This window comes from Channa argus, chromosome 16 (genome assembly GCF_033026475.1).
Source record: "Channa argus isolate prfri chromosome 16, Channa argus male v1.0, whole genome shotgun sequence".
Classification (NCBI taxonomy): Eukaryota; Metazoa; Chordata; class Actinopteri; order Anabantiformes; family Channidae; genus Channa; species Channa argus.
The window spans coordinates 13540011-13549394 of record NC_090212.1 but is presented as its reverse complement, the minus strand read 5'-3'; the positions used below and the strand labels follow the sequence as shown (position 1 = coordinate 13549394).

Here is a 9384-nt window from a genome sequence, read left to right as displayed (position 1 = left end):
TCTGTGATGCGCCACAACCTCCTGCACATTGTTCACCAAGCATCTTACAGCTTCAAAAGAGGGAGTGGTATTGAAGGTTATGCTGTTTGCCCCCTGGATCTAGGTGAAACAATAGCTTCAAGCAGGCTTCTGGCCAAGTGTGAATTTAAGCAGCTGGGGTTCCACAAACAACAATATTTGTTCTTGGTTCATTACATTAAATATAAAAAAATAGGCAAAGTGGTTTTTAGTCTTATTTTATTTCTCCACCAACAGGATTATTTCAGTATGTTTCCAGTTACAGAGCACTCTTAATAGAGTGGGAAATTATTCTGACAGATAATTTCTAAAAAATAAATACAACAGCCTGAAATACATTTAAATAAATATGTTTAGGGCAAATATGGTTCCTGTGACTGTCCTGCTAGCTTTGTGCTCCATGCATTTAACCTGCTTCTTTCAAATTGATTCACAGCCAGAAATAGAAATATGTCAAGGCTTTATTGTAATCTCACACAGCTGTGTCAACAGTTTCAGCTTGTTCTAAACCGATTGTGCGTTTTAGATAATGGATGCATAAATTAATGGATGGAAGGATGGATTTATTGAATGTAGCTAACTGATGCCAAAGTTGTGTTGCATAAACGTGAACATCCAACAATTGATCTGCATCTCTTTACATCAAGACAACATGTCCCAGTGAAATCACTTTCAAGATGTATTTATTTAATATTTTAACAAAGCTGCAGGCTGAAAAACAACCCTTCCATGTGTCACCTACAAGAGACTATTCAATGAATTTAAATAGACTGGCATACACATAAATAAAAGGTAATAATAAGTTTAGATTACAGAGCTTTAGGAAAGATAAGTAAACAATAACATAACAATAATAATCAACTTGTATATGTGATATGAATACATTTGTAAGACTTGTCCATGTGCTTATGCTTCTATTTTCCTTGTTCTGCAAAAAGAAAGGGGAGAGCACCTCCCCCAAGACAAAATAATGGCTGATTTTATTAGCTAAATCATGTAGTAGAAATCCAGGCCCTTTATAAATGCAGTGGAGTGGAAAAGGTTGCATGTTTCCCTCTACCACTCTGTAACATGTGGCCTTTCGCTCACTCGTTTTTAATGGGTTGTGTTTTCCTTTATTTGACCTCTCCTCTGGTGAGTTTGAGACACTTTGATCTCAGGCACTTTCTGAAATCATGAGTTTGTTGACTGACGAACACAAACATTATATATTTTACACAAATAATGCAATGCGTTGTCTAGATTTACATTCTCTACACACTGAGCATCATTACTCAGAGGCTTTTCATCCCATAATATACTGGCTTTCTTCAAAGAACTGGTTTGACATTTTGGGAAAAGTTCACATGGACAGAAAGGTATCATTTTCATATGGCCATTAAATATGAAGCTACATATACATATCTTAGCTTAGCTTAGGTGGAAGCATAACGCAGCAGCCTTGCACTGTTAAAAGGCAGCAAACTCCAGCAAATCTGTGCTTTCTTAAAATGTTGGACTAGTCTTTTATTAACTATAACTGACAAATAACTGAATAAATTATGGAATGTAATATGTCAGTGTCACATGCCCACTTGTCATTCAGTTTTTAATTTCCCCACATTCTGCTCAACCCATAAATGCAGAAACAATTTTTGTTTCTCGTTTTCTTAAGCTGTTCTCAAATTCAAAAACATTATCTAGAGTCGTAGCGCAGACAAAATGTAGCCTTTGTTCAATTCTGCTTTAACACCCAGATGGACAGGGTGGACAACATCAAGGATTTGTGACAGTTCAGGAGAAAAAGTTACTCTTAAACATCCTCTGATCTTATGAACAGTAACAACATTCACAGTATTGGCCAGTGTGGAAAAAGCCATGTTCCCCTGACACCACAGATAAGGATAACACTGAGTAAAACTGGAAGGTTGGCCCAGATCTGGAAATTACTCAAATTAAACAGAGACACAATTTAAGAACTGAAGAGTTTTACATGTTGGTTAAGACAAGAGGAGGGTACCTTTTATAAAATGACCCAATAAATGTCACCAGTAGAAACAATGAGTGTTATATGTGTATATACAAGAAGTTAAACCTTTCACAATGTAGTAAGAACCTGATAGTTTTGTACATAATGGAAATAGCAATTTCCTCATATTTTAAGGCAAACAGTCATTATGCACTTAAACTCCTAAGCTCAGTGAACTCTATGTACATTTCTGGGTGAACACATTACAGCATGATGACACTGTGTCCCACGTAACTGTTTAAATGAGGAAATGAGTGAAACACAGTTTGTCTCAAGACTGCTGAAACAAGGTACAGTATGCACTTTATTTCACCATGACTAATAAAGCCTAAAGTGATGCAGTCAAATCATGGTCCACATTGTAAATCCACTGGGGTCTTTCAGCACTTTAAACTGACCCAATTTGTTTTTCAGTCAAATACATTTTCAACAACTTGAAATGTAACCATTTTCTAAAGAAGAAAATGGGTGAGAAAGCGCAATGCATGTGAGAATTACAAAAAAAACAATAAATCATACCAAATTTCTTTAATATGTGTATTTAAATTGAAAGCATTTTAGATAGTTTTAGAGGAAACAATAAATAATAAACATCAATTAGAATGCCTTTGTTAATGGTCTCTGTACATTGTCATTTTTCATCTCATGTAAGCAAATCTGATCATTTCTAAAATTCAGTCAATAAGAACATCACAAAACAAAGTGTCCACGCTGCAGTCTTTCGTGTCTCCATGAAGGTAAAAGCTGCATCATATGAGCGTCTCTCATTATCTTAAAGCATTTATGTACAAGTCAAACATGACCAGATATTCTGAATAATTCTACCTGGAAATGGGAGAGAAGGAAGCCAGTGTTCTTTAGTCTCAGTTGTTTGAAGTCATGCAGGGTGAATGCCATATGGCAATCACACAGTCTTAGATCCAGGGCACCACTTGGGAGGAAAAGCTTCCTCCGCCTCCTTCCTGCCATCTTCGTCTCTACACCAGTCAACATGGTGTAGCCGCAGTGGCACAGATTAGCTCCGATCCGCCGATGAAATACAATAAGAGCTCAAGATCTACAAGGTGGTGTAGATGTAGACAAAAATGATGACTACCAAGTTGAGAATGGTCCCAATGATGCCCAGCATGGCCAAGATGGTCTCCTCCTTGCTTTCCTTGTCTTGGGTTTCCTTTTCCTCATCACTGTAGACAGTGTTTACCATTTTCCCTGGAAAAGTCTGCAGTTTTCGTCTCAGACCAATCTGGAGCAGGCAGATAAGAGAAAGAAGAAAAAACACAATCCCCATGTTAGTTACAACAAATGAGTAATTTTTTTATTATTATTTTTTTATTTCTTTCAGGATGATCTTTGCACTGTGTATGGTGGTCAGCGATAATGGCAATAAAACAAAAGGAAAAGTTATTTGAGCTGGCTGGTGGGACAATAAAATAATTAAAAAGTAATTCAACTATTTGTTTCTTCTGTGATCACCATGCTAATGTGTTTTTAAGGAAATACTGTGAGGGTGAAATGGATTATATTAAGTGGATCAAAAGCTATGAGCTATGCTGGTTTTACACAAAAACACAGGGCTTAAGTAAAAAAATCTATTTCAATGAATGAATACAAGTAAATATGTCAAAAACTGTTCTGGTCCAAGGAACAAATTAACAGATAAAAAGGGTTATAATGAATGATGTGTGATGTTTTTTTGCTAGGTTCAGAGAAATATGTGTTTGTCTGTAAACATGCTCCAGGATAAGTTCGTGAATTACAGTTATTTAAACTGTATTTTAAAATATATAAAGTTACTGATAGATCATCACAAGTTACACTGAAAACACAGTTGCAAAGGTGTGGGGTCTGCTGCATGTTGCACAAAGCCTTTGTAAAGGTATGAATAATCTGAAACTATGGGAAAAAATTGTGTCAGAAAATGGTAATCTCATTAAAAGGCTGAAAAAGAAAAAAGTGAACAAAGGAATCTGGTCCATGAATGGAAAATGTCGAGGCAAAGTGCTGGATGGTTTTGGTTTACATTCACGGGGATAAATAAATGCAAAACTTAATACAGGCCTAATCACATACTGTGCATTAATGTTTTTTGGCAGCTTTGATCATATGTGTACACTGCTTCTGTTTAAAAGGACAGTGAGTACATTTAATAGCAGTCTTTTTTTAGTTTTTCACTGCTAATGGGAGGCTAATCTTTGTAATTCAGACAGGTATTACTTTTGTGAGACAACCAAGAAGACTATTTTAATTTAGACATGGTTCTTGCAATGCAGACATTTATTTAGAAATTTCTGTTGAGATATATTTCAGATCTTGAGATACATAAAACCAGTTATCATGTAAATTAACAGTTGTTTTAAAACTAATTTATTCCATCTATTATGCATATAATAGAGTAAGCTGTTACGAGTTTTACTTTACATTTAAGCTTTCTTATAAACATGGTTTTGTGCATTTAGGCTTGTTCTTTTTGAATTAACACTTTTATGAGTGAAGTGAAGTACTGTACTGGAGCCATTGTGAAAACACACCAACTTTCCACCTGACTGACATACTGGACATCAGAGGATTGGCCTTGGCAGCTCTGTGAGGCTCGGTGAGTGAGATCGACAGACAATTGTGGAATTTCTTTAACTACAGGCCTGCTCTGATCTGGGAGCTCTGAGTGTGTCTGCACACACAAGGTGTAAATTTTCACGAGTGTGTGTATGTATTGATTTCTGTTGCCTGGGGTGGAGTATTAGTAGCCAGATGTATGTTTTTAGCCCAGAGGCGTGGCAGCTCCAAACACCTCTCCTGAGAGGTGTTTGGAGCCAGAAAAACCCACTGACCTGCAAAAAAGCACTTTTCACCTCTCAGGAGAAAAGTGCTTTTTTGCAGGTCAGTGGGTTTTTATATGTTGATTAGCAACAGTAAAACATGTAAACTAACAGACTTAAAATAAACTATCTAGGAGTGGCCTGTTCCTCTATGTAATAGATTCAAATGTAAGATAACCTGAACAGCTTTTACCTCGAGCTTTATTTTTTAATTTTTTTGTCCTTTCAGCTTATCCTGTGAGTTCAGGTTCACCACAGCAGATCATTGACCGCATGTTGATTTGCCAAAGTTTTTACACCAGATGCCCTTCCTGACGCAACCCCAATTTCCCAATTTCTACTGGGCTTGGACCAGCAGTCACTTCGACATATAGCCGGGAAGCACTGACCCTGCGGTCCGTGGACAACTGCCTTACCAACTGCGCATACAGCCACCCCCTAGCTTTTACCTTGAGCAATAGTTACAAAATGTGCCAATACTAGGAGAAATTGGCTGAAGTACTACATGGGTACGCAGCATACGGTATCTTTTTAGCTGATAGTGGCACATTATAATACACATTATGATTTGGATCAAGACCATGCTGTGAAATCATCTTCGTCTTTCCTTGACATCTGGATTGTTATGCTTTTACTCTGTGTTTAAATGAAGAAAAATCATCCATCAGAAAAATAAATGGAATAAATTCAAGTAAAAAAAACCCTTATAAACATTACATTTTCTTTATTATGAATCTCATAGTCGATTACTTGCAAAGTTGCAAAGCCCAACCTAACAGGGCTCATTTTCAGACACCCTTTGATTTAATTGAAACGTATATAACCTTTTGGAACAGCTCTGCCAAACTGGGGATTTTTTATATCACTACAGCTGCACTTTCCCCATTTTCTTTGACTTACTGGTTTTGTTCTCAGACAATTTGGCAGAGGAAAATGGTCTTCGCAGAAATCACCACCTACTAGGAATCAGTTACAGTAGATCAAAGTCTAGGTGTTGTCTTGTGTGGATGGATTGCAGGGAAGAAAAAGAATAAACTGACTGAGGGTATCACACAAAGAAAAAGCCACTCATCAACACAAGGCTAGTGATGAGTGAAATGCTTAAAGCTTAGAAAATACAAGTCAGTTATAAAAGCAGTGACTTCAGTAGTAACCTATTATGTTCATGGATTAGCTATAAATGTACAGTATGTAGAATGTTGAATGCCTTTTGTTCAGGCATGTTTATGAAGGTATGAACATCGAATGATTGACCTCTCTAAAGGCCAAGTCGGAATGATAACTATGCATCATGCATTGTGCTCTGGGTGTACACAGACCAGCCAGGCTCTGTTTCTGTGTTAAACTGTGTCCTTCTCCTCTGATTGGAAACAATGGGCTTTGATTGCTATCCCTGGGGGAGCCCTGTAAACAGGGCTTCCCTCAACCTGAATGGAGATCTTTTGTGTGGCGAGCTGGAAGTGCCCTCATGCGTAAACACGGCCGCTTGCTGCTGCTGATATGAACAAGAACTCTCCCAAAAAAAAAAGAGGATTCTGGGGTATGTTGTGGGAGACAGACAAGAAGGAAGAGAATTGGTGAAGAGTGGGGATAGGGGGCTGCCAAAACCTGGGTGCTGAGGAAAGAGCTTTACCACGGAGTACAGTGTCACAAAGAAAATCCTCCTGGATGTCTTCCACTGCTTCCACATCCAACGTTCAACAGAGAGCATTCTGTTTCAAGTAGCAGCCAGTGCTGGCATCTGGCGATGTGCCATAATCATTAACCAGCCATAATGACTTCCTCTGTCTGTTTAACACTCACACTGGACAGTGTGTCATTAGGATCCGAGCTGCCATAATCCAGCCAGAAATGAAAGTCACTGAAAGTATACTGACACACTGTGGCAATTAAACCTGCTAAGATGCCTTGCACAGTTTCCACTTCTCCACATTGCATTGATTAGTCATTTGACTGTATGTAATACTGAAGTACACATAGTTGTCTCAGTATTGATTCCTGTTATTGCTCAAGAGCTCATTTCCAACTATTCAAGCACTCTATCGTTTTTACTTTTCACTGAGGATTCAAATATGATACGTGCAGCTTTTCAGCTTGTCATCTAAAAGGAGACGCAGTTACTTGAGTTTTTCTATTGCGAGACGAGCTCTCACCTGGTTTTCACTCACACAGCAACAGCCAGGAGCATATTTGTATGTAAAGCGCACACAGAAAAAGAGAGAATTGCGAGGGGAGGGTGATGGGGATGGGGGCAATGACAGACCTGGAACAACAAATTCAGACACTCCTGCTACACTTACAGTAACACAAGATAATCCTCAAATCAGATCAGTGGAGAGTAAAACCTTTTGCCACTTGAATAATCTTGGGCATGTCAAACAACTCCAGATGTTAACAGACTCTGACAAGCAGAGTCGCTTTTGGCATTGTTTTAAAATGGAATTAAAGCAAACAGAGCCCAACCCCTCCCCAGTGTGTATGTACACACTGATGCACAGGTTAACGCCCATCACACACTCACATGGACACACACAAACTCCAGAGACATACTGTTTAACAATCCATAAAAAAAGGGCGGAGATTAAGAAGATTTTATGTGAAATCAGACGAAATGAAGCCGACTGTGAGTATGACCCATTTTCAATAACCTGCATTAATTGTTCTGCGAACGAGATTAAAGCGACAGATCTGCTTTTGGTTGAGCTGTATTTGCAGAGAACCCCTTCATTAGTCAGAAAATAAAAAGTTCAGACATACAGTTACATTGCTGCTCAAATTGAAGAGCATTACATTTCAATTGAAATTAAGGGTTTTGTGCATTTTACAGATACAACAAGTCTTACTTAGTATAATTTTCGTTAGGAAATAGTATGAGACTGTCTAAAACAGGTTCTTTATAGGTTTTTGCTTTACATTAATTTAAACTCCATAGCTCTTGAGATTTCTTGTGCAGAACATTAATAGGCTTCATAAGCTGCAGACAGACTTTTATTTAATGTCATTTTGCTGTTACGTAAGAAACATTTAAACTTGTTAACAACATGTATGAGAAATAACTCCCAAAGAAGCGTGTGGACATGTTTTTTGGACAAATTCCTACCACAGCTAATAGTATCTCTTAAAATATAACAAAAACATGCAGTAACATGTAACACTGTGTGTCTCTTCTACCTTAATTACTGATTTATACAAAGACAACTGAGCCTGGAAATGTCCCGCGTCTATAAAGAATATATCACGATGCATAATATATTCATATGTAACTGTCACGACAATAAATAACTGTGAAACATTTGTGAAGTATTTGTAGACAGTTTAAAGATCCTCAGTAGACTGTGAGGAGTTAAATGAAAAGAAGGTCTGGATGTGGAATGGCAGAGGCACTTTAAAGACTTACCTTGCAGAACATCAGGAATAACATAGCATTGGACATGCTGGAGGGGGGAGCCTTTCCACAGGGCACAGACATCCCTGGCAACTAAGGTGAAAGTCGACCCCTCTCATCCTTCAGCTGTGGAGGGGCACAGGATCCAGAGAGGGCTGGCTCGTCCAATTTTAGGGCTCTCGTTGGATGTCGTACCCTGCAGAGGTCCAGCGTCTCCTCCCCGAATTTCATCTCACTAGTGACCAAGTTCTAGCTGCCGTCACTTTCTCCTCCTCAGCTTCGAGAGCTGAAACTGCGCTGCCTACCTCCTCGTGGCTCGTCCTCCTCTTTCTCTGTTTTGTTTGCCTCCCCACCTCTGCTTCTCTCTTCTCCTCCTCTCTTTCTTCTTGTCTGTGTGGAAGGATGATGTCAAGTTGAAGAATGGAGTCAGTTGATGGCAGATGGGGGTGGGAGGGTAACAAAGCTTTTTCATGTGAATAGTTGCCTCCTCCTTTGTGTTTATTAGAAAAAGATTTTCAGTTTTGCCAACCAATCGGCCCCTATTAAAGTCTCATGTCCTATCAAACTTTTATATTACTTAGCAATGTTTCCCATATTTAGCTGATGTATAAATGTTTTATGCCAAAATAAAAAATTAAGCCCTTGCTTGCTCTCTATGGTGTGTAACATACCTAACATACCTTTCCTTGTGCTCCAGTGGGTGAGAGTATATCCCTATAACTAACTGAGCCGAGTGTGGACCGCTATAAGAGAGACAGACAGAGAGAGGGGGGTGCTATTAACGAACCCGTCGCCTCACACTGACGCTGTCGTGGTTGCTTTCACTCCACAGGCAAGAGGTATCCCCTGCTCCCTCTCTCCCGCGCATATTAATGCAGCCACGGTTGCCCGGCAACCGACTCAGGGGAGTCACACAGAGCCTGACGACAAGAAGCATTTGTGACAGAGGCCAGGATGAGGGGTGAGGGTCTCCTTTGGTATGTTTTGTTTTATTCTGCATGTGCAAATGTGCATATGTGTGCATGGTAGTGCAAAATCTGCAGGGCTAAACACCAATCCATCAATATGTGTGTGTTGGTGTGTATTAACATATGTGTGTGTTTGTGTTTATGCAAAACAGGCATACGCCTGTCAAAATTGGACAACCGTCAGTTGAC

The 9384-nt window shown here is 39.0% G+C and overlaps 1 protein-coding gene across 2 annotated transcripts; it reads right to left on the bottom strand.

Moving 5' to 3' along the window:
• Positions 1-228: 228 nt before the first annotated feature.
• Positions 229-9054, bottom strand: LOC137101907 (protein TUNAR-like). 2 transcript variants are annotated; one of them, XM_067480891.1, is made up of 3 exons: positions 8908-9054; positions 8240-8617; positions 229-3269 (listed from the first exon to the last, which is right to left on the bottom strand). In XM_067480891.1, exons 2-3 carry the CDS (start codon positions 8309-8311, stop codon positions 3084-3086), a joined length of 258 nt encoding a protein of 85 aa, XP_067336992.1. In that variant the 5' UTR covers positions 8312-8617; positions 8908-9054; the 3' UTR covers positions 229-3083. The 2 variants fall into 2 exon arrangements, with proteins under 2 accessions (XP_067336992.1, XP_067336991.1); XM_067480890.1 differs by having other exon boundaries at positions 8240-9044.
• Between the last annotated feature and the right edge of the window lie 330 nt (positions 9055-9384).

What these genes read in the sequence shown, in the direction of transcription:
- LOC137101907 (XM_067480891.1), bottom strand. Translation starts at nt 8,311, where the DNA reads ATGTCTGTGCCCTGTGGAAAGGCTCCCCCCTCCAGCATGTCCAATGCT. An exon ending in TATTCCTGATGTTCTGCAAG is followed by an intron (nt 3,270 to 8,239) that starts GTAAGTCTTTAA and finishes TGCCTGCTCCAG; the next exon opens with ATTGGTCTGAGACGAAAACT.